The following is a 25,473-nucleotide window of genomic DNA, read 5'->3' on the forward strand; positions in this document are numbered from 1 at the left end:
TATTTCTGTAGGCATGATTATAGCCCAGGGTTGTTGTAGATATTAAATTACTTTTAAAACTTTGCTGTTGAATCTTTTTAAAAGTGATAAAAACAGTACACATTCTATGAGAAACCCTCAGCCATAGAGAAGTGTAGGTGGAGTCTGGCAGATCGCTGAGTCTGTGGGCAATACAGATTTTAGACCAGAGCCCACAGATGGGTAGCCCAGAGCCCAGAGTGTTTTTGTTTGGTTGGCACAGTGTTTTAAAAACTGTGAATTTGCTGCTGACACTTGAAAATGGTGACATTTCACGTAAAATCCCAATATCTGACTTCCCTTGAATACTCAAGTTATCTGAAGGCACTGGGCCTTCTTCCCAAACAGGATCAGTCAGCTCGTGCTCAGTGGTTGCTGTTCCATGTTTCGTCTCCATCACTGAGGCCAAGGGCCGCTTCCCATTTATTGTTATGCTTTTACTGTGGTTTTTTAAATAGTACAGAATAGTACTATATACCTATTTCTCTGTCAAAAATAGGAAAAAAAAAGATGGAGAAAACCATGTTATAAGACAAATGATAAGGAGACTATTTCATGGTAGAAATGAAGATGGTTCCTACATATTTACTGGGGCGTCTGTGTCACTTTTCTTGTGCTTGGCTTGCTTTACTTGCTTATGTTACCCTGTCTTGACCCTATGGACATTTCAATTTGCAGGCTCCTCCTGAACGTCTTGGATCTCTCTCTAAGCTCTGTCCTTTTCTTTTCTAGTCCCGCCTTCCTTTTTGTTCTGCCCTAGCTCACCCTCAATAACTGAGTCTGTTTCTATGGAGAACTGCGGAGACTTCTGGAGCAACAGAAAATCCACGCTTACTCAAGCCTGTGTGCTTTGTCCCCCACTGGCCACACCTTCCAGAAAAGCAAAGAAATCTTCCCCCCAACTTACAGATGATTCAGTTTTTTCATTGAAAAGCAGAAGTTTCCATTCAGCTGTTAGAGATTGAAGGTTTAAAGTGCAAACACGTTGAAGAAGACCTGTGAACTGAAATTTGCTCACTAATAGATCAGCAAGTGGAAGTGAGAGTCCAGCTTACTGTTTTGACTGACATGATCTTATGTGGTTAGGAGAGCTCCGGGCAACTGGTAGAGAGCAAGGGGGTTTCCCCAGGTGAGAATGGAGATGGAGATGAAGTACAGAAGGTAGGAAAGTGAGAAAATTAACATATCACTGTTTCATGTGGAAAGGTGTAGCAGTTTTTTAGTTTGCTGGCACATGGATTGGAATGGAATACTTTTTAGGGGAAAACTAGTTTCCATATTGGTTTAAATTCTGTGTGTAAACATATTGTTGCATTTGTTTTGCAGGTTGTGGGATTAGTGATATGCTTTCCTAGACAGCAGAAAAGTCAAAGATGTCGAGACACTTAGTGGCTTTGACAGTGACCACCCTTCTTGGTGTGGCTGTGGGGGGGTTTGTCCTCTGGAAAGGCATCCAGCGCCGGAGAAGTAAAACGAGTTGTGTGACCCTGCGGCGGCAGCAGCAGCAGCAGCAGCAGCAGCAAGCACGAGACAGGAGAGAGCCGCCCCCTCCGGAAGAAGAGCAGCTGCGCCCCAGTGCCCCCAGAGCCTCGTGGGAGGAGAAGATCCTCGAGGCAAAGGTGGTGACTGTGTCTCACGGGGCAGAGTGGGATCAGATCGAGCCCTTGCTGAGGAGTGAGCTAGAAGATTTCCCGGTACTTGGAATTGACTGTGAGTGGGTAAGTTAAAAAGCAAAATGAGGGGCCGGCCCCGTGGCCGAGTGGTTACATTCATGCTCCGCTGAGGTGGCCCAGGGTTTCGCCACTTCAAATCCTGGGCACAGACATGGCACCGCTCATCAAGCCTTGCTGAGGCGGCGTCCCATATGCCACAACTAGAAGGACCCACAACTAAAAATACACAGCTATGTACCGGGGGGCTTTGGGAGAAAAAGGAAAAATAAAATCTTTAAAAAAAAGAAAGTGAAATGAAACAAATAAATCTTTTCTGCTTTTCCAACTAGGGACCTTGAATAGTCAAGTAGAGTATAAGATTAAAGGAGAATTGGCTTGTTCACAACTTGTTTGTAAGTAGATTTTAGCAGAAGGAGAAGCTGCTTCTCTTCTCTGGACAGGGGAGTGCTTATAATCATGGATCCTGGAGTCAGAGCTGTATGAGTTCCATTTTACCACTTACTGTCTGTAGACTTGGACAAGCTCCTTGCCCTCCCTGAGGTCAGTGTACTTGTTTGTAATAGGGCTGTAATGGCATCTGCCTCCCAGGGCTTTCCTAAGGCTTCAGATAGATCACCCCTATAAAGACTTCAGCACAATTTTAACACATAGTAAATGTTCAGTAATAGCTACTATTAATATTTTTGTTAGTATTTTCCTAAGGATGCTGTGGAGAATGTAGTTAAGGAAGTCTGTTTAAATGGGAATTATTACACAAATTAGGATTTAAAAAGATAACAGTTAAAATTTGAAACATTGTTTACTCCAAGCCAGACACTGTGCTGTTTTGTTTGCATCATCTCATTTAATTTTCACAATAATCGTATGTAGGAAGAAACTGTTATTATCTTCACTTTACAGATAGGAAACAGAGGCATAAAAAAGTTTAGTTACTTGTCCAAGGCCACAAAGCCAGTAACCAGCATTTGAGCCCAGGGCTTTCTAGCTATCTGGTTGATTTTTCTAATAGCTTTACTTTGGGGAGTTGTTTCATCGTTGTGGTGAGGATAATGTGTTACCCCTGCTCTTCCATCCTTCTGATTCACAGAGTGAACTTTAATCTCCTTGACACAGAAGATATTACAAAAATGTAAATAAATCATAGTTATCATCTTTTGTTAATTCAGCATAATACCTTGCCAACATCCCTGACATATGTCTTCTGGATATCCAGAGTACAGCCAAGAGCCAGGAAATGTAATCAAAAGAGGCCCTAAGCAGAATAGCTGCCACAAGGTCAGAGGCGGTAGGAAGGGCTGCCAGATGCAATTCAGTGACGACCGAGAAGAGAGCAGTGTTTAGTAGTCACCCAGGCCCTTCACCTTAGCTACTGGGTATTTCTGTACATCAGCAATAGTAGTAGTTGTTTATACCATTGACCTTGGGCCATCAAGAAAGATTAGGTACTTTTAGTTGATTCTGTATAAGAAATTATATCGTTTTAGAAATATTTACTTATTTCTATATCATTTTAGAAATATTTACACCAACAACAATAGAAGAAAACATTAGTAAACAGTGAGCTTTAGTAGCTTAGGAAAATTCACATTTGTGAATATCGGGATTATTCCAACTAAATGAAGTGTAACTGTAGCAGCTACAGGGTAGTGTGAGGTGAATAGTTAGTAACAGCACTTGACTCAATGGTAATACATTGAATCACTGTGCAGACTCGAGGATAAATTAAAGTGGCAAATAATCCAAAACTCACTTCATTTTGACTTTCAATAGGTGTTGAACTCTTGCTGGACGCCACCTCTCCTTCGCGTGTGACTGCATTTCCCTGATAGCTGCTACACGAAAAACTTCGTGACAGTCATCCATCTTTGTTCTCTCCTTTCTTCCGTTTCTGTTTCCCTTTCTCTTTCATTTGCTTTGTGTGTTTGTTTAGTTATTGTTTTTGTTCTTGTTTTAGACAGTCAGTATTTGTTTTGATTTGCCAAAGTGTTTACCCTTCTTTTTTTGCGTGTGTGAGGAAGATTCACGTTGAGCTAACATCTGTTTCAATCCTTTTTTGTTTTGTTTTGTTTTTACTTGAGGAAGATTAGCCCTGAGCTAACGTCTGTGCCAGTCCTCCTCTCTTTTGTATGTGGGACACCTCCACAGCATGGCTGATGAGTGGAGTGGTCCAAACCCAGGATCTGAAACCACAAACCCAGGCTGCCAAAGCAGAGTGCATGGAATTTTAACCATTTGGCCTCGGGGCCAGCCACTACTTACCCTTTTCTTTGCTCGTCTCTCCTTTTCTCTCAGATCTTTTTAGAATCATTTTCTTTCTTTTCTTTCTTTCTCTCTTTTTTTTTTTTTTTGGTGAGGAAGATTGGCCCTGAGCTAACATCTGTTGCCAATCTTCCTCTTTTTGCTTGAGGAAGATTGACCCTGAGCTAACACCTGTGCCAATCTGTCCTCTATTTTGTATGTGGGTCACCGCCACATCATGGCTTGATGAGTAGTGTAGGTCCTCACCTGGGATCCAAACCTGTGAATCTGGGCCACCAAAGCAGAGTGTGCTGAACTTAACCACTATGCCACCAGACTGGCCCCTGGAATCATTTTCTTTAAGGTCATCCTTCGGAAGTTCATTTCTTGAGGGCTCATTGATAATAAACTTATTATCATTGTTATTATTTTGAAAGTGTCTGTTTTATGCTCTTGATCTTGAAAGATATTTTCACTGGATATAAAATTCTAGCTTGGAAACTTATCATCATTTTCAAGGTAGTATTCCATTGTCTTCTGGCTTCCATTGTTGCTGTTGAAAATAACTGTCAGTCTGAATGTTGATTCCTTATAAGTAATCTAATTTTTTGTTATCTCCTGTTAAGATCTTCTCTTTGAGTTTGTGGTTCTGAAGATTTACTGGGATGAGACTAGGCACCGTCTTCTTTCTGTACTTCCATATTGAGATTCAGAGAGAGATCTGGATATAAGGATAGGTGTCTTTTATTAAAGTTAAAATTCTCTTTGAAGATTGTCTTTACCTTGTTTTTTCTTCTTTTTTGCCCTCCTCCTCCTTATTCTTTCTTGCTGGAATTTGATCAGTTGTATTCTCAACTTTTCATGCAATCCTACATGTCTGTAATCTCTTGTATAGTTCACGTATCTTAGTCTCTGGATTCATTCTGCACAATTTCTTCAGGTCTCTTTGACAGTTCCCTTTTTCTTTCTTTAGCTTTGTCTAATCTGGTGTTTAACTTGCCTGTTGAGTCTTTTTTTTTTTTTTTACCTTTTTATTGTGAAATAAAACACATCAAGAAAAGTGCCTGAAACAAAAATAAACAGCTAAATGATTTATCTAAAGAGAACAGCTGTGGAACTAGAAACTAGGTCAAGAAACAGAAGGTTGCCAGTACCCCAGAAGCTGCCCTTGCACCCCTTGTGATCGTTGTCTCTCCCCTCCCCTCTAAGGGTTACTGTTATCCTGATTTCATGATAGTTACTTTCTTATTTTTCTTTATACTTTTATTACTCAAGCATGCATCCCTAACTATTGTAATTTAGTTTTGTCTGCTTTTTAAATTTAATATAAATGAAACCATCAAATATATATTCTTTTGTATCTGGGTTCTGTTGCTTGACCTTATGTTTGTGAGATTTACCTCTGTTGTGTGTGACTGTGATTCATTGCCATGTAGTGATCCGTTGTATAAATACATGACAATTTATTCATCTATTGTAGTACTGATGGACATTTGAGTTGTTCATGGTTTGGGGCTCTTACAAAGAAATGCTGCAACGAACGTGTGCATTCATTATTATTGGCATAGGCGTCTATGAGTGGAGTCCTGGGTTGTAGAGTTTATATATGTATCTTTAACTTTTACAGATAGTCAAAACTGTTTTCCAAGGTAGTTTTAACTAATTTGCCCTCCTTACCTTACTTTATCAGTAGTGTAAGAGTGTACCCGTGGTTTCCAACTGTTTTCGGAAGTGGTTCTATTCAACGTTGTGCCTTCAGCATTGTCATATTGACATGATATCTGCAGTAGGTTTGTTTGTAGATCCTTTTACCAGATTAAATACATTCAGTTCTATTTTTGGTTTGATAAAATAATAATTTTTTTTGTTTTGTTTTTTACTAAAGGGTGTTCTTTTTAGATCTGTTTCTTGCAGGCCTGGACCTACCCAGATTTTTATTATAATTTTTTTAGGCCATATTGGTTTATAACATTGGGTAATTTCAGGTGTACATTAAATATATCAGTTTCTGTATAGACTGCATCATGCTAACCACCAATAGTCTAGTTTTTATCCGTCACCCTGCCTATGTGCCCCTTTACCCATTTCGCCCTGCCCCCACCCCCTTCCCCTCTGGTAACCACTAATCTGTTCTCTTTGTGCATGAGTTTGTTTATCTTCCACATATGAGTGAAATCATACGGTGTTTGTCTTTCTCTGATTGGCTTATTTCGCTTAACATAATACCCTCAGGGTTCATCCATGTTGTTGCAAAGGGGACGATTTTAGGTAAGAGTTTTTTTAAAATCATGAATAGTTGTTGAATTTTATCAAGTGCTTTTTCTGTGTGTCTTGAGATGACTAGTAGTTTTTCTTATTTATTCTGTTGTGGTGAAATATGTTGATTTTCGAATTCCTAAGATAAATCCAAGTTGGTCACCATGTTGTATTCTTTGTATACATTGTCAAATTCATTTTGCTAATGTTTTTTAGAGGATTAAAAAAAATCTGTGTTCATGAGTGATATGGGCTTATAATTTTGCTTTCTGAAAATGACCTTGTCAGATTTTGATGCAGTTATGCTGGCCTCAGACAACAAGTTAGGGCTGTTCCTTATTTAAATGTTCCCTGGAAGAGTCTGTGTAAGACTCACTCATTAAATGTTTGATTAGGATCTGGTGAGGCCATCTGAAGTGTTCTTTTAAGGAAGTTTTTGAAATATGGCTTCAGTTTCTGTAATAGTTCTGGGGTGGTTCATATTTTCTGTTTCTTGAAGTCTGTTTTGATTAGTTTTTTCATCTGAATCTGTCCTGTTTCAAATCTTAAAATTATAAGTATAAACTTGTTTATAATATCCTCTGACAATTTTTTTTCCTGTCTGGTAGATTTGTAGGGATGGCTCCTTTTTCATTCTTGACATTGCTTATTTGTGCTTTTCCCTTTTTTTGTTGATTACTCATTCTATGGGTTTATCAATTTTATTAGTCTTTTCAAAGTACCAACTTCTGGCTTTGTTGATCTTTATTGTATGTTTGTGTTCTAGTTCATTGATTTTTGCTCTTTCTCTATTATTTCTTTTCTTCTACTCACTTGGGTATAATTTGCTGTTCTCCATTTATTCTTCAGCCTACTTTAATCTGACATCCTACCGTACTACTCCACTGACGCTGTTGAAGTTGATGGCTTTGTTGTTTTCTAATCCAATGGACACTTGTTTGGACTCATATTATTCCAGCTCTCAAGAGCACCTGCACAATTCCTACGCTAGACACTCTCTTCTTGGCTTTTATGCCCTCACATTCTCCTATCTCCTGTCTTACTGTTCTTTCCTCTTTTTCCTTTTCTGGTCCCCCTTCTATCTGACTTCTAAATACTGAGATGGCTCAGGCTTGGTCCTTCTGTGTCCACCCCAGAGACTGCAAACTCAGATTCCTATGAGGTCCAGACAGGAAATGTAAATGAAGGATGTAGAGTGATTGTTTGCATTTTGGGATACATAAGAATATTCTTAAATTTCATAAAGAAGTATGCTTCTTCACTTTTTCTTTAAACACAAGGCCTGTATGATCTATCTTCCATTTTCCTAGTTTTGATAGAGACAGAGATATTGAGAATTATTCCTTTGTATTAGGAAAACAGTGGTGTACAAATAAATGAGAAATGAAAAATGATAGTTGGCTTCAGTGTTTAGAAGACATTCTGGTGAATGAGAGAATTCATGCCTTATATAAAAGAGGAAGCTGCTGTACGTGTTGCCAGATTGTCCACTTCTTTTAAGAAAAACTTGGAATATAGATTTTAAGAAAATGTAAACTCTACTAATTTTTAAATTCTGACACAAGTTTTTAAATATATGGAGACCAAAAAATAATATTTAACACATCTGTGGGTTAGCATATGGGTCCATGGACCACTAATTTATGTCCTCTAATCTACATTCTTTGCCTAAGTGATCTCATCTACTTTTATAGTTTTAAATATCATCCATATGCTCATGACTCGAAATTACAACTCTAGCCTTTTTTATCCACCTGCCTCCTTGACGTCTCCCTTTGAAGGTCTAATAGTCATCTCAAACTGAACGTGTTCCTAACAGAACTCTTGATTTTTCTTCCCAAACCTGTATTATCCCTAGTCTTCTCTGCCTTTAAGATTAAAATCAGGGAGACATCCTCCCCACTAAGGGTTTTCTAACAGAAGTGATATCATTGAAAGTCAAACACACAGACAGGCAGGTATAGTATGTTGTTTCTTTAATGCCAAAATATATGGAAATTCAAAGAAGTGGTTATGGAATGCAGGAACTAACACTTGTTAGAAAATAGAGGCATGGTTTCCAGATCCCCTAGAGTTACCATGGTGATGTACAACTATGGATAACTCACCTGCACAAAATGGGGATGCTGCCATGTTTTAGAAGCTGTTATTGCCTTTCTCCTGGGGAGGTGGGGGTGGGTATGTTAAATATCTTTTCTTTTTTTTTAAAGATTGGCACCTGAGCGAACATCTGTTGCCAATCTTTTTTTTTTTCTTCTCCCCAAAACCCCCCAGTATGTAGCTGTATATTCTAGTTGTAGGTCCTTCTGGTTGTGCTATGTGGCACGCCACCTCAGCGTGGCCTGATGAGCGGTGCCATGTCCGTGCCCAGGATCCAAACTAGTGAAACCCTGGGCTGCCAAAGTGGAGCACACGAACCTAACTGCTCAGCCACAGGGCTGGCCCCAGATATGTTAAATATCTTCCTGGCCCCTGTCTCTTGCCTGATTTTTTTCTGGAGTTTCTGACTACAGACGTCCTTGCTTAACAGGTACAAATAATTGATGCAGTAAAGAATGAATGAAGTGAAGATTACTTTCCCAAGAGCATCCTTCTGCAGGCCCAGGCTTCAGTCCTGCCTGAGGTCCACTCCCTTTTCCTTACTACTAACCCCTCTCTTCCCTTCCCATTTAGAGAGTATTACCAGAGCTATCTTCAGAATAGATTTTGCACCCGTCTGCTTCTCCACATCTCTACTTTCTCCCTAGTCCAGCCTCAAGTGTCTCTCGTCTGGACTATTGCAGTAGCCTCCTGACTGGCCTCCTCTTGGACTCTTGTGCACCTAGAATCTCTTCTCCATACAGTAACCAAAGTGGTCTTCTAAAATGCACATCAGATCATGTCAGTCTTCTGCTTAAAACCCTCCCATTGCTTTGATAAAATCAAGATGTTTTACTTACATGTTATTAAGGACTTACATGCTCTGGTCTCTCTCAACACCTCTGATTTTGTTTCCTGTTTTCTTCCCATCCTCTTATTACTTTCTAACCTCATTGGGTCTTCATTCTGTCACTTGAACAAGGCAAGCTCATTCCTGTCTCAAAGTCGTGGTATTAATTTAACTAATAGATAAACTCCACAGACTAGGGGTGCTTATTAGTTAACCTGTTCCAGCCTGGAATATGGCCCCAGATCATTCTTTACTCTCTGCTGCCATCCTGGGGTCATTTAAAGAATCACGGGCTTTTCCAGAAAGTTTTATCGGCTCTGGACTTTTAAGAATCCTGAAGCTAAAATGGATTATCCACTGGCCCTTAGGAAGGAGGATCTCTAAACCAGTGATCTCTAAGTGAATCACTGAAATACAGAAAAAGTGTTAGAAATTTTGTCTATAAATGATTGATCGCATCATTCATTTAAAATTCTTACTTTTGTATATATTTAATAGTGTCTCTAACACATCAGTATATAATTTATAAGTCCATATGCATATATAGTGTATGTCCCAAATACTTTTTATATGAATTGACTAATCAAAAAAAAAAAATCAGAAACCACTGGATTAAATAATGCTAATGAAATTAAAATGTCATTTTTTTCCTATTAGATATAACATTGGTAAGCCAAGGGTTCCATTGTTTTCCATGAGTAGTAAGTGATGTCAAGGCTAAAAGACATTAGAAAGCAAAAGGGGATGGGGCTGGCCCCGTGGCTGAGTGGTTAAGTTCGCGCGCTCCGCTGCAGGCAGCCCAGTGTTTTGTTGGTTCGCATCCTGGGTGCCGACATGGCACTGCTCATCGAGCCACGCTGAAGCGGTGTCCCACATGCCACAACTAGAAGGACCCACAGAAGAATATACAGCTATGCACTGGGGGGCTTTGGGGAGAAAAAGGAAAAAATAAAATCTTAAAAAAAAAAAAGAAAGCAAAAGGGGGAAATATGAGAAATAAATATAGATTTTTTTTTAAGCCAAACTGACTGTTAGAAGCATTATTCTTCCAATTACACGTTCAGTGTAAATTTGGTATCTAGTGGAATCATAAACATTTGGATTCCTAGTGGGAGAAATTTGTGATACATTGGATCTTAAGCACAATCCAGAAACAGTGTTAAAAAGACAACTTACCTATCTCTGTGTCTCTATTTATTTAATGTATTTTAGAAAATGGAACCTGACTGAAAAGATGTACAAAGATCCGGCCTTAGGAATTCACAGTGAGGATTATGTCAAATGAGCAGTGCTAAATATTGAAAGTAGAGATTTACAGCTTTTTCTTGGAGAGAGCTGGTATCACAGAGGGAGGGAATTACTCATTTAAAATGGCAGTTTGGCCACATCTCGATGAATTGGTATATAATAGAAGCCAGTAGTCAAGTTTTTTGTAGGTCTTTTTCACCTTGGCCGAACCCCAAGAAACAGACACATTAGAGATCAAACTGGCACGCTTTCACGGGAGGATGCGGAAATGCCCTCACTGATAGAGCAGAGCCTGAGCGGGGGAATCTTGGGGAATCGCGGTTTTACTTGGCACTAAAGTAGAAGTTGAGGGTGAAGGCCCTCCTGAATTTTGTTTTTAGCAGCAACTCTTTGTGATCTTGACTGTTTCCCCTCTGTGATTTTGATCACCTCAACTGTGAAATACCTCTCTTCTGAGTACTTGTAAACTATGTGTGAACCACTCCTTCGGTATTTACCATGTCATCTCTGCAGGTGTGAGCTTGTGTGTATCATACTCCACCTATGAGGTTATAATCCTTTAGGCAGGTCCCACCTCTTCTGTAACTTTATATCCAAGTGGCGCCTGGTGCAGTGCCCGGCGCACTGATACATGGTGGTGAGAGAACTGGTTCTTTGAGGGGCTGTCCTGGACATTGTAGGATGTTTAGCAGCGTTCTGGCCTCTAACTACTAGATGCCATTGTACCCTCCTCCAAGTTGTGACAATCAAAAATTTCTCCAGACCTTGCTGGATGTCCCCGGGGGTGGGGGTAGGGGGAGCAAAATCACTCTTGGTTGAGAACTATTGTTCTAGAGACTGGGAAATTCAGTTTCTAGTGCTGAATTTGCCATTCTCTCTCTCTGTGTTTGGGCAAACTGCTACGGTTTTAGGCTTTAAATTTCCTCTCCTGAAAAATGAGGATTGGAATTTATTGGATGCTTAACCTGGGTTCGGTGGATCACTTTAGGGAACCTTTAATTAATGTGAATTTTGTATGTAAATTTTTCTGGAAATAACTTCCTTGGCTTTCACCATTTTCTCCAGTTTATTACCTCACAAAAATTAAATCTAGATCAGTTAATATATAAAGTTTTTTCATTTCTTAAGATAGAAGGATCCTAGCTTATACACAATGTACATTTTTTCTTTTATGAGCAACATTTGTGACCATAAAATGCTGAGAAAGCACTTTGTGCTCCTAGGATTTTATTATATTGGCAATACCACTTATTTATAGTACTGTATTTCCTACCTCTTTTTAAAAATTGGATCTTGAGGCAGTGATGATGAGGTAAATGAGATACTAGCGCCTATGTTAGGGAGTTTAGATAATGAAAAGAGTATGTTTCATTTGGCATTCTACTCCGTGGCCTTTTAAAACCAGTATGTTTCACATGACTCTGCCAGTGCGTACCCCAGCGCTCTTCCGTGCCAGCTGGTCCCTATTTATGCACTGCTCATATTTCAGGCTCCTGTTTGGGCCTTCAGTAACCTTTGCTTAGGCTGCTGCTTGACTGAGTCTGTTGCGTTTGTTAACATAGGCTCATCCTTAGGTTTGAACCACAATCCGGTTAGCTGCTCACTTTGGGAAGTTAAGGAAGTACCTCGTAGACTTTTTTGCCAGTTTCGTGTTGTGCTTGGTGCTGTGTTACAGTGTGAACTCTGGCCGTTTTCCTCTGTTGCAGGTGAATTTGGAAGGCAAAGCCAGTCCTCTGTCACTCCTTCAAATGGCCTCCCCAAGTGGCTTCTGTGTCTTGGTTCGCTTGCCCAAGCTGGTCTGTGGAGGAAAAACACTACCAAAAACGTTACTGGACATTTTGGCCGATGACACTATTTTAAAAGTTGGAGTAGGATGTTCAGAAGATGCCAGCAAGCTTCTGCAGGACTATGGCCTCGTTGTTAAGGGGTGCCTGGACCTCCGATACCTAGCCATGAGGCAGAGGTATGGTTTGTCTGAATGCTGGAATTCCTGTCCTGTGGGGAAGATATTTTAGCAAGATTTGTAGATTACTGAGACTCAATAATACAGCATCTAAAATTCTTTAGAAGCCTCGAACCTTCTGAGATGCATATTTGTGAGGAAATACTCTAACTTCTGAAAAAACTTTAGTTACCTAGAATTGGTCTTTTTAGATGAAACGTTAATAAGGTGTCTCTGTAAGCTACAGGTTATAAACTGATGGCCCCACTGGCTAAATTAGAGCTGCAGATGTTTTGTTGTTTTTGTTTTTTTCCCATATGATATTTTTTGGAAACTTTAGTTTAAATACAGAAGATTTAATGTAAAAATCTTTATTTCTAGCTTCCCTTGAAAAATTAGATGATTTGACTACATGAGGTCAACGGTTTTAGATGGCAACAACTGGCTGGGGAGCAGCTGTTCTCTTTAGATGAGCATGCTCCATTCAACTTGCCAGAGTCCCCACCTCTCCCATTGCAACCCTGGCTCACCCTGCTTTAGGCCAAAAATGATGGTAGACCTAACCCTTTACTGCCAGGAAGAGAGATTTCCCTTCCCCTTGGAATTCTGTTCCTGTGGAAATTCTGTTCTACCTTTTCTGTTAGGGAGTCACAATTACCTTCTCGTGTATGCATACAGGTCCTTGTTTTAAGAATGTGGACTGAAACAGCCTCTCTCCCTGCCTTAAATGACACGTTAAAAGGCTAGAGGATTTGATAAACTAAGAAGGCCTGATCAAAATCTGGGTTTACCATAATTTTTTAGTATGAAATGAAATTTTAGCTTAGTAGTTTGGCTAATGTAAAAATAACTCATAAATAAAGTATCAATTTTTTTCAGGTAACATTAAAATATTTACTGTATTTAAAATTATTAACCTTTCCAGTTTGGATACCTTTTCTTTCTTTTTCTTGCCTAAATTTGAGGTATTTGGAGTCTAACAGCAAAGGCCACCTGTCATCAGGCCCTCCTCCCTCTGGCACCGCCTCCCCGGAGGCACGCACTATTACTCTCTGCTGTTTAGGCGGTGTGCGGAGTGGCTAGATTGACTCTGGAGCAGACTGTGTGGGAGGGAGTCCCATCTGCCACTTACAGGCTGGGTGACCTTTGGCAAGTTGCCAAACCTCACTCTTCTTCAGTTCCCTCATCTGTAAAGCAGACGTACTGATGTTCCCACTTCACAGGATTGGTGTGAGAATTGAATGAGATCAGCTATGTAAAGGACTTAGCAACAGTGTTTGACATACAGAGAGTCCTGTGTAAATTTCAACTATTACGTCATCGTCCTCATCAGCATCACTACCACCTTCAGCACCATCATCCAATGGGTTTGTCCGTCCAGATCTTCCTATGTAATTACAATCCTCTCTATGAATATCTAGAAATTAGAGGTGCACTGAATTCTCTGTTTGGCTAAATGCAGAATGGCCAAGTGTCAAAATAAGAATTGGGCCAAAGCTAATATTACCATGAACTTCTTTAAAAATAAGAATGAAGCATTTATCAGCCCTTTCAATTTTTAATGAAATTTTATTAAAATTTAAAATATTCTTATTTTATTATTGAATACTTTAGTAGTAAAATTAAAGTTTTGTGACATCATAGTGTAAGAAATGTGATATTTTAGTGCAAAAGTTATACTTAGCCCTCTTAGCTATAGGTTGCTCCTGAGGTTTGCCGTAGGTGTTACCTTCAGCTGACTTTGGGAGGGGGCACAGTTGTTCTTTGGTAACACTGTTTTCTTTTCTTCATCCTATTTATATCTTTTATTATATGTTAACTGAAGATGATTTATTATAGAGGTTATGGTATATGATTTTGGAATCTTTCCTAGTGAAACTTTGAAGTGGCAAAAGTGGTGTCTTGTTTTTAATTCACCCTCAAGAAATGTGAACCTTCCCAAATATGACATTTAAAAAAAAGATGACCTAAATGGAATTAAATACACAAAAACTAAGTACTGTTCTTCAATGAGGGTATGATTTCAAAAGTTATGGAATATCCATGCCTGAAAAATTTCACAGCTATTTAAAAGAATGAAATAAGGACCTTTGCATTTACTGTCGTGGAAAGAGGTCTCTGATACATTAAGTGATAGAGAAAGTTGTAGGACAAAAAAAACAAATATCAAAAAACTCTATCTACTTCTCCATCTAACCATCTGTTTGTGCCTAGAAAAAGCCTGGAGGGGCCCCAGCATGCTGTTAGGAGTCATTATTCCTGAGGAGTGGGGAGTGGGACGCAGGGCTTTCACTTGTCACCCAGTATGCTGCTTTATTGTCTGAATTTTTAATAATAAGCATTCATTACTTTTGTAACTTCTAATAAAACAAAAGAAAGTTTTACGTCTTCCCCAAATCCATAATTGCCATGAATTGAACCAAGACCTTGTGTATTTTACCTAAGTGTGTCTGGATCCTTTTTTTTTACTTTTTGGTCAGTCAGTGCTTTTTAGGGGTGATGAAATCCATCAGTTTACTAGTTGTTTTTGTAAGGGAAGACTTCCTGTTCTTCACTGTTATAATGATTTCATTTCCTGCTGTACCTGAGGGAATCCTGCCTGTCGTAACGCTGACAGGGACCTCCACCCCCAACCTTCCTGCTCTGAAACTTCTCGTCTCTCGCTGGGTACCAGGAAGTCAGCTCCACTTTTGTAGACCTTCGTGTTCTTAACATGTTTATCTCTTGTTTGGAGTCTCCAATCCTTGACAAATTGATTTTTTTCACCATCCTGCAGCTATTTTAATCAAAGTATTTGAAGAGCAGAAAGATTATTATTTGTTTTTATTGTACCTTCACCCCCTCAATGAAAATAGCCTTATTTTTCAAATTTGAAAAGTAATACATGATCACTAGCCACTTCAAATATACAAGAACATAATGAAGATATATAATCACCTCAAATCCCAAATGTTAGTGATATTAGAGGTAATATCACTATTAGATATTAGAGATAATATCACTAACATTTGATGAATATCTTTCTAGTATGTCTTTGTGCTTCCTCTCTCTCACATACCTGGAATCGCAGACCCACATTTCTTATGTAGTATTGTAGTGTATGTATTAACAGAAAGCAAACATGTTTTCTTTCACGATCTGTTTTTACCTAATATGTCATGGACATCTTTTCACATCAATATAGATCCACTTCCTTATTTTTAGTAGCTGTATGGAGTTTAATCAGTCTTCTGTTGATGGGCATTTAGGTTGTTTCCAATTCTTTGCTGCTATAAATAGTGCTGCAGATAAGATTGTTTTATATACCTTTGTCCTTAGGATAAATTCCTAGAAGTGGAATTGTTGAATCAGAGAATTGTCATGTTCAAAATTTTGATAGCTATTTATTGTTAAACCCTTTTTCATAAGGGTTGTATAAATGTAAAGTTCACAAATTTTAGATTAGACTCTCTGATTCTTCATGCTCCACCAATAGTGTGGATATTTTAAAAAATCTTCACAATCTGATAGATCAAAAAATTATATATAATTTTTATTTTATGAAGTGTCTAGTAAGATTGAATATCTATCATCTGTTTATTGGCCTTTTCTGTGTCTTTTTTGATTTGCCTGTAGTCATCCTTTGCCTGTTTTTCACACTTGATTTTATGTATTTCTTGTAGAAACAATTTGCTCTGTAATGGGCTTAGCCTGAAATCACTCGCTGAGACTGTTTTGAACTTTCCCCTTGACAAGTCCCTTCTACTTCGTTGCAGCAACTGGGATGCTGAGAATCTTACTGAGGACCAGGTACTTCTTATCAGAGTAGTGGAAGAATGGAAGAGCCATTGCTTGTGAAGTATAATTGTTTTTAAAATTCTAATTCTCAAGTATGATATAAGTATTGGGCATAGATGCCTCAAAGTAGACTCATTGTCTGATGATTCCCAAGATAACTGGTCTATAATAATGTAGGTTCCACTTAAATAAAAGGGTAAGAGTCTCTATTCTGTTTTATTTTTTTGAGCATTTACTATATGCCAGGCATTTGAGAACATGTTATTTTTTTATCATGAATACGAGTGCATAATTTAATAAGTCAAAGTGTTATAAGACTTATAAGAAACAGTAATTCTCTGCCTTCCTCCCACTGCTCCTGATTGCTCTTCCTTCTTTAGAGGCAACCAATTTCATTTGTTCCTGGTAATTACCATTATATTTTTAAATTACATGCATATGTTACTCTTTGTTTTTTTTTTGAGGAAGATTAGCCCTGAGCTAACGTGTGCTGGCAATCCTCCTCTTTTTGCTGAGGAAGACTGGCCCTGAGCTAACATCCGTGCCCATCTTCCTCTACTTTATATGTGGGATGCCTACCACAGCATGGCTTGCCAAGCGGTGCCATGTCCACACCCAGGATCTGAACTGGCGAACCCTGGGCCGCTGAAGTGGAATGTGCGCACTTAACTGCTGCACCACCGGGCTGGCCCCAACTCTTTCTTATTTTGTATATTATCTTCTGGCTTCTTACTGTGAAAGACAGGATTTAGTACTCTTGCAATTCCTCTGTCCCCAGACAGATACTTATTCCCTTCCTCATGCTCCCGATATGGGTAAATCATCATTTTTATCAGATTAATATCTACTACTTAAATTGGTATTATTTATAGCTGAGCCACATAGTAAACTGCAGTTAAGTTTTTTTCTTATACAACTTCTTGTTTTCCCGGGAGTGATCATTGGTATTTCTGGTTGCGTAGTTTTCTGTATGCCTGAGAGCTCTTTCAGCCCCAGACTCTTGAACAGAACTGTGATCTCCTCTGGGCTGGTTCAGGCACGTCAGGTAACTTACTCATTTCCCTTCCCTTGGAGCCAGCCCTCCTTGAGCCCTCTGTCATCCTGCTCCTCTCAAGGCTGATGGCACTCCAGCCCTACTGCCAGCTCTCATCTTGGAACTTGCGTTTACCGTCAGCCTGGGAATCCCCTTCCCTTCTACAGTAGATCGTCTGCTTTCTGAAGGCCACATCTTTTTACTTTTTTGTAAAAAGCTTCCTGAGAAAGGGAGCATGGGAAGTTAATCTGACACCCTGCATGTCTGAAAAGATATTGATTTCCCTCTCTATTAACTGAGAGTTTGGCTGAGTGTAGCATTTTAGGGTGTAAATCATTTTCCTTCAGAACTTTGAAGGCAATGCTCCTTGTCTTGTAGCTTCCAGTGTTAATACTGAGTGTGTGACTTGTTTTTCTTTCTGGAAAATCTTCTCTTTATTCTTAGTTTTTAAAATTCATAATAATATACTTTAGTGTGGGCCATTTTTCCTTATTAGAATTCAGTGGACCCTTTCAATCTGGAAAGCTCATGTCTTTCATTTCAGGAAATTATTCTCGTAATAGTTGACAGTTTCCCTCCCTTTTGTTTCTAGAACTCATTTTATTTGGATAGTGGGCCCTCTGAAGTGATCTTCTGATTTTCTTAGAAAAATATTTTCTCTCTTATTTTCCATCTCTGTATTTTTTGTTTTACCTTCTGGGAAATTTTCTCAAGTTTATCTTCCAATATTTCTATTATTTTTAATTATTCCTATCATATTTTTAAGTTATGAGAGATCCTTCGTCTTCTCTGAGTATTCACTTTAAAAATAACTTCCCATTTTTGTTTAATGGGTATAATATTGTCTGTTATCTTCGAGTATTGAAGATTTCTGAAGTTTTCTTCTGCTTCCTGCATTGCCCTTTTTTCCTCTGAGTTTCTTATTTTAAATGTTTGGTTTGGTCTTTGTCTTTTGTGTTAAAGATTTTTCTCAAATGTTTAAATCCTCAGCTGTCCAATCATATTTAAGGAGAAGATGTTAAACAGCTGATTGGATCCATCAACTGATGAATGAATAAATAAAATATGGTGTAGCCATACAATGGAATATTATTCAGCAATAAAAAGTATACGTGCTACAACATGGATGAGTCTTGAAAACATTATGCTAAGGGAAAGAAGCCAGTCACAAGAGCTGACATGTTGAATGGTTCCATTGACATGAAATGTACAGAACAGGCAAATCTGTAAAAACAGAAAATAAATTAGTAGTTGCCTATGGCTGGGATAAGTGGGGAATGACTGCTAATGTGTATAAGGTTTCTTTGAGGGGGTGATGAAAATGTTTTAAAATTGATTGTGGTGATGATTGCACAATTCTGTAAATATACTAAAAACCCTGAATCCTGCAACATCTGTAAAAGACATTTTGGAGATAATTGGAGACGTTAGAATAGAACTGTATATATTGTATTTTGTCAGTGTTAACGTTCTTGGGAGTGATAATGGTGTGATGATGTGGGAGACTGTCTTTGCTCTTCAGAGATACACACTCAAGTATTTAGAGATTGTGTCATAATAGCTGCAACTTAATTTTGAAATGTGTTCAGCCAAAAAAACAAGTGTTTGTGTGGTATCTACGTTATAAAGAGATAAAGTAGATATTGACAATTATGAATGTCAGTTGTCATTCTTTTAACTTCTCTGTGGGTTTGAAAACTTTCAAAATAAAAAGTTAGGGAGAAAAAGTTGATTGCTACTAAATTTGTGATCCATGTTATTGTGAGAATTCAGAATTTCCAAACATGCTTATTCATTCTTTATTTTTAGAATATTTGTTGTGTTCATTCTAATTATAAACATGCTTAATGAGATTTTAGAAAATACAGAAAATATTAAATCTGACATTAAAAAAAAGTGGATTGAAAGCACAGCATATATGGCAAGGGCTTTTGGACGAGTGGGTTTAACTATCAGTAACTGTAGATCATAGTCAAATGTCAGTAACTAAGTCTTTTCTCTCTGGTTACTCAGTTTCTCCAGAGATGAATCTTCTAGTCTTCTGCCCAAGAGGTATAAGCCTCACAGCCTATATTCTGGTAGCTGAATGGGGAAAAGGTCCTGGTAGTCTCACCATTCAGTGTATAGCCTTTCCCATAATCCTCCCTTTTTTAGGTGACACTTTGCCTCCAACCTCCGCCGTGACTGGTATTACTAGGTCCAGATCCTCTGTGATTTAGCCATTATATGACTTAAACTTGTCAAAAACCAACCTCTGCACACTAAGTAAAACAAAGGAAAAAGATGAGTTTGTTGCAAGGGTTTTGACCTGCAAGCCAGGAAGCTCGAGGCTGCAGGAGCGATGAGTTCCGAGTTGCTCACAGACTAAAGGACTTCTATGGGGTAGATGCAGAAGTCATTTGGCTGTTTCAGCTAACTGGTTCCCTGGCGGGCTTCTTCCTTATTCGGATCAGAGTAGTTGAGACGGGGGAACAAAGAAGAAAAGGCGTGAACAGACTCAGTGTTTGGGGATTGGCTGCTGTCCTCCACTGATTTCTGAGGGAAGCTGTAAATTCCTGCAGCTCATGTTAAGTAAAGTTAAGTTTCATTTTCTTTAATATGCCTGCATTGGCCAACTCCATTTTGTCCCTGACATGAGTGACTCCATTTTAGTTTTGGTTCTACAAACTTTTACTCTTTTAGGTCAGAGAAGAAGTAATTGCCTGGCCTTGTGGGGTAAAAGAGGGGATCTGGGGTTGTAGGTGTTCTTTATGGAGACGTTCATCTTATCCTCCTGTTTCACCCCTGCTTGTATCCTGCTTTCACAGATGGTACCTGTGCTTCCCATTCCTTATGCTTTGCCGTTCTTTGTGGCTCTAATTAATTTGATTTTTGAATTTTTGGCTTACCACTCCCTATGGGCCGAGGTGTCAGCCTTCTCTTGTTTGCTGAGTCAGTTACCACTTGTTCATCTTTCCAAAACATTGTTAATGGGAAAAGTTAGCAATAGTTATTATTTTAAGGGGAGTTCCGGGAATCACATCTGAATTTGTTTTCTATAGCTGTTTCTGGTTTGCTATGACCCAGAGAAAGTTACTTCTTTGTGTCTGGGTTCGTTCATTTGTTCCTTCTTTTCTTTTAATAGTTTTATTGAAATATAATTTACATACAATAAAATTCACCCATTTAAAGTGTGCAAATCAATGGATTTCAGTGTATTTACAAAGTTGTACAACCATCATCACAATCTAATTTTAGAGTGTTTTCACCACCCCAAAAAGAAACTCCATACCCATTAGTGGTCACTTCCCAACCCACCCTCTTAACACACAAGCCTTAGGCAACCACTAATCTACTCTCTGTCTCTATAGGTTTGCCTATTCTGGACATTTTATATAAATGGAATCATACAGTATGTGGCCTTTTGTGACTGGCTTCTTCACTTACCATGTTTTTGTGGATCATTCATATCGTGGCATTTATTGGTACTTCATTTCTTTTTATTGCTAAATAATACTCCATTGTATGGATATACCACATTTTGTTTATCCATTCATCAATTGGCAGAGATTTGGGTTGCTTCCATTTTTTAGCTGCTATGAATAGTGTCACTGTGAATATCTGTGTCTAAGTTTTTATGTGGACATATGTTTTAAATTCTCTTGGGTATATACCCAGGAGTGGAATTGCTGGGTCATTTGGTAAATTTATGTTTAACTGTTTGAGGAACTGCCGAACTATTTTCCAAAGTAGTCGCACCATTTTATATTCCCACCAGCAGTGTATGAGAGTTCCAATTTTCTCTATCCTCACCAATGCTTGTTATTGTCTGTTTTTTGATTAGAGCCATCCTAGTAAACATAAAGTGGTATTTCATTGTGGCTTTGACTTACATTTTCCCTAGTGAGTAATAATGCTGAGCATCTTTTCATGTGCTTATTGGCTGTTTGTTTATCTTCTTTGGAGAAATATCTATTTAGATCCTTTGCTCATATTTTTGGTAGGTTTCTTGTCTTTATATTGTTGATATATATATTCATTCATTCTGGATACTCGTCCCTTATCAGATGTATCGTTTATAAATATTTTCTCCTATTCTGCAGGTTGTCTTTTCACTTACTTGATGGGGTCATTTGAGGCACAGACGTTTTTAATTTTGATGAAGTCTAGTTATTTCTTTCTTTTGTCACTCATGCTCTTGATGTCATAACTAAGAAATCATTGCTTAACCCAAGGTCATGAACATTTACTCCTGTGTTTTCTTCTGAGAGTCTTATGTTTTAGCTCTTGTACTTAGGTTTATGATCCATTTTGAGTTAATTTTTGTGTGTGTTCTGAGGCTGGGGTCCAACTTCATTCTTTTGCATGTGGATATCCAGTTGTTCCACCACCATTTGTTGAAAGTGCCTTGATTTTCTTACTGTTCGAAAATAATTTGTTGAAAAGCACTCTGAACTCTTCACACTCAACCACACTCTTTTCCTGTGGGTGACGACTGCTGATAGACATGTAGATTGTTGGGTCTAGATGGAAAATGTTACCCAAACTTGTTTCATTCTAAAAGCATAAAAAAACTTCACTAGTAGTATGATTTACTAGGCTTGGTTATTAAAGGGGAATTAAAGGAATTTTAATTCCTTGCACCCTTTGTTGGGAAAAACTTTTAATTATAGTTTTGACTACTTTTATTTATGACCAGCTTGCCTGTGACCAGTTGCTTGGGAGAATGACTCACCATTATTAAATAAAATTCCAGAAATGGACTCTTGTGACTTTGCTTTGAGGCTCATGTTTGAAGCTGTTTTCAACATTTTGGTAATAAGTATGGCAGGTTGTTTCTGGTTGACAGTCACACAGGCCTCTTAATGAATGTTGGTTTCAGCTGTTGTAGACGATGACCATCCCCAAAGGGAAATTCATGTGTTAGTTGTCAGACCTGTGGTAACTACCGTACCCCAAATTTGAGAAAAATCTGTCCAGCAGGTTTGGTAGCAGAGAGAAAGAAACTTCACTAATTTATATAGATTAGGAATTTTGAGCCTTTAGAGTAAGTCATTACATTGGCTATTTTAGTTAAAAACATAGACAGGGAAATGTGAGGATTCATTATTCTATTTGATTTACTTTTTTTTTTTGGGTGAGGAAGATTGGCCCTGAGCTAACATCAATTGCCAATCTTCCTCTTTTTTCTTGAGGAAGACTGTAGCTGAGCTAACATCTGTGCCAGTGTTCCCCTATTTTGTATGTGGGATGCCACAACAGCGTGGCTTGATTAGTGGTGTGTAGGTCCACACCCGGGACCCAAACCTGTGAACCCCAGGCTGCCAAAGTGGAGCATGTGAACTTAACCACTACGCCATCAGCTGGCCCCTTGATTTACTTTTGTATAGTTTGAAATTTTTCGTGATGAAACGTTTTTAAGAAGCACATGGTGCCTAGGTTATTGTACATCTTGAATTAGAATCCTCAGTTGTCTGTATCTCTGTGATTGACTTTGAAGTTACTCTCTCTAGTTTGCCTTCCAGATTCCACTGATCTCTGACTTTTCTCTTCAGGTAATTTATGCTGCCAGGGATGCCCAGATTTCAGTGGCTCTCTTTCTCCATCTTCTTGGATACCCTTTCTCTAGGAATTCAACTCCAGAAGAAAACAGTGACTGCACTGGCTGGAGAAAAGTCTTGGAGAAATGCCAGGATGTGGTAGACATCCCATTCCGGAGCAAAGGACTTAGCAGAGTGGGAGAAGAGGTTACTGGGGAGGCGACAGAGTCTCAGCAGAAGCCAAGAAATAAGAAGTCTAAGATCGATGGAGCGATGCCGGGCGGCCACCAGGGGAGGGACCCCAGAAAACATAAAAGAAAGCCCCTGGGGGTGGGCTATTCTGCCAGGTAACAGCCATTCCCTGTCCCTTAGCAAGGCGGGGGCCCAGCCTCCAGCGCAAGGCCTGCTGCCTCACCTTGGGTGTAGGGAGAAGGCTGTGTGCTAAAGGAGCAGAGGCCCTCCAGGGGTAACTTCATTTTCTTTTTCCTTCAAGGGCATTTGGAGCTGTCTTTTGATTTATTTTCCTCCCTTTCCCCTTCTTTTGCTTTTTTATTTTTGGATAGTTGGAATGGAAACGAAGAGGCCTTAATATAGCTTTGTCACTGACCTCGATGTGACCTTAGACCTGTGCTTTCCTCAGTTATAAATGAGGATGTAATTATTAGTCCTTGCTTCAGGCTAGCCGTGAAAATGAATAACATGAAGTGCCTCATACTTTTCCAGAGAAATGCAGCATCTGATTTCTCATTCGTTTGGTGTTTGATTATTTAGATGGCATCCAGCTCGAAGCCAGTGTTATTCTCCAGCCAATGAGAATTTCCCTGTACAGCTTATGCTTCTACTGCAGAAAGTGACTAATAAGTACTTTGGAGTGGAAATGTGGTCTCTGTAGTAAAGTGCCTTTAGGAATTGGCTGATTAAATTGAAGCGAGTATTGCTTATAAGCCAGAAATACATCCACGTGGCCCTCATGACTTTGACTGAATTTCTTCAATTTTAATTTACTTTGTTTAATCCAGTGATTACTCCATAGGGCCATCTTCTCGGTGCTCTCTTCCTGTTTTCTTTCACAATAGAACTATGTAAACACTACCCCACTCACTCCCTAATGTCCCAATCTGTAAATATAAAAACTAGAAATATAAACTGATTCCTTTTACTTCTGTTTCCTAGCCCGTTAAAGATAGAGGAATAAACATGGTTTCTTCCCATATTTGGGTTTTCTCCATAAATGTACGGTCATGCGTTGCTTAACAACACTGATATGTTCTGAGAAATGCATCTTTAAGCAATTTCGTCATTGTGCAAACATCATGGAGTGCACTTATGCAAACCTAAGTGGTATAGCCTACCACACATCTAGACTATACAGTACTAATCTTAGGGGACCACCGTTGTATATGCAGTCCATTGTTGACCGAAACCTTCTTATGTGATGCATGACTGTAGCGTTTGAACTGAGTGTTGAGAATAGCTTGGGTCACTCAGAAGAGAACATGGGAAGGCAACTGATACCTTGACCAATAGTTAGCTTTCAGTTTTAGATTTATTTTTCTCTTCCCTATAGAAAATCACCCCTCTATGATAACTGCTTTCTTCATGCTCCTGATGGACAGCCCCTCTGTACTTGTGATCGAAGGAAAGCTCAGTGGTACCTGGACAAAGGCATTGGAGGTTTGAGACTCAGCTGTCATATTTTGTCTATGGTTAGATGCATATGGGCACTGGCAGGAGTGGGGAGTGAGATAAGGGAGAGGGATGGAAAGAAGAAAGCAGAGAGACCTTAAGACACGTGGGACGGGGCTATTCAAAACCCGGAAATAGGGCCCGCCCGGTGGTGCAGCAGTTGAGTGCACACGTTCCGCTTTGGCGGCCTGGGGTTCGCCGGTTCAGATCCCGGGTGCGGACATGGCACCATGTGGCAAGCCATGGTGTGGTAGGTGTCCCACATATAAAGTAGAGGAAGATGGGCACAGATGTTAGCTCAGGGCCAGTCTTCCTTAGCAAAAAGAGGAGGATTGGCAGCAGATGTTAGCTCAGGGCTAGTCTTCCTCAAAAAAAATTAAAAATAAAAATAAAAAAACCCAGAAATAGTGAGCTCTGCCAGAACACAGCAAAGAACAGTTAAGGTGGTACTTCTTCCCTGGGGAGAGGTGGGCAGTCATATACTCACACTTCTTTTCTCTAAGAGCTGGTGAGCGAAGAGCCTTTTGTGGTCAAGCTACAGTTTGAACCTGCGGGAAGACCTGAATCCCCAGGAGACTACTACTTGATGGTTAAAGAGAACCTGTGTGTAGTATGTGGCAAGAAAGACTCCTATATTCGGTGAGTGTGGGATTGGGCTTCCCTGAGTGTCTGCCTCGGATGGAAATTGCCCTTGTGGCCACATGCAGAGCCTTCAGGGACCTTGGTTAAGTCTGCCCACTTGGACTGAGAGACTTGTCCCTAGGGGGCATCCTCATTTCCCTGAGAGCTTCCACATTCTGCCTGGCCTTGCTCTAGTGGTCCCTACTCCTCCGAAGCCCAGTTCTTAGTTTCTGGAATGCAGCACTCTTCTCAGTAACGGTTCGCCATAAACAGAATGGTTCCCTTTTGCTCACGAAGGAACAAAGATCAGTTCCTTCAGAAGCCGCCTTTCTCTCTGTGTCCTATAACCCTCCCTGGAGTGGCTCACAAGCTTTCTGATCTTTGGTATCTGCAGTGAAGTATCCAGATGCCCTGAAGGCACACTCTGGAGTAGTCTGGGAAGACTATGCTGCACCAGGGTCTCCTCGTGGTGAAGGTGAAGCAGCCTGCTGGGCCCGGGTGCCCAGACCCTTGGGCTTTCTCCCTGGCTTCTG

At 39.5% G+C, this 25,473-nt stretch overlaps 1 protein-coding gene across 6 annotated transcripts in view; it reads left to right on the plus strand.

Annotated features, from left to right (window-relative positions):
* Positions 1-25,473, plus strand: part of EXD2 (exonuclease 3'-5' domain containing 2) — a 95,813-nt gene that overhangs the window by 65,739 nt on the left and 4,601 nt on the right. For 3 of the 6 annotated variants that reach the window (XM_070594130.1, XM_070594132.1, XM_008514227.2), the window contains 6 exons: positions 1,345-1,736; positions 12,069-12,325; positions 15,967-16,093; positions 22,649-22,980; positions 24,201-24,307; positions 24,823-24,958. In XM_070594130.1, the coding sequence (XP_070450231.1) occupies positions 1,392-1,736; positions 12,069-12,325; positions 15,967-16,093; positions 22,649-22,980; positions 24,201-24,307; positions 24,823-24,958 (1,304 nt within the window). In that variant the 5' untranslated portion in view covers positions 1,345-1,391. Of the gene's footprint in view, positions 1-923; positions 1,180-1,344; positions 1,737-12,068; positions 12,326-15,966; positions 16,094-22,648; positions 22,981-24,200; positions 24,308-24,822; positions 24,959-25,473 lie in introns of those variants that run through there. The other 3 variants (XM_070594133.1, XM_008514230.2, XM_008514229.2) reach the window with 3 other exon arrangements.

The sequence above is a fragment of the Equus przewalskii genome, chromosome 25, assembly GCF_037783145.1.
Source record: "Equus przewalskii isolate Varuska chromosome 25, EquPr2, whole genome shotgun sequence".
Taxonomy (NCBI): Eukaryota; Metazoa; Chordata; class Mammalia; order Perissodactyla; family Equidae; genus Equus; species Equus przewalskii.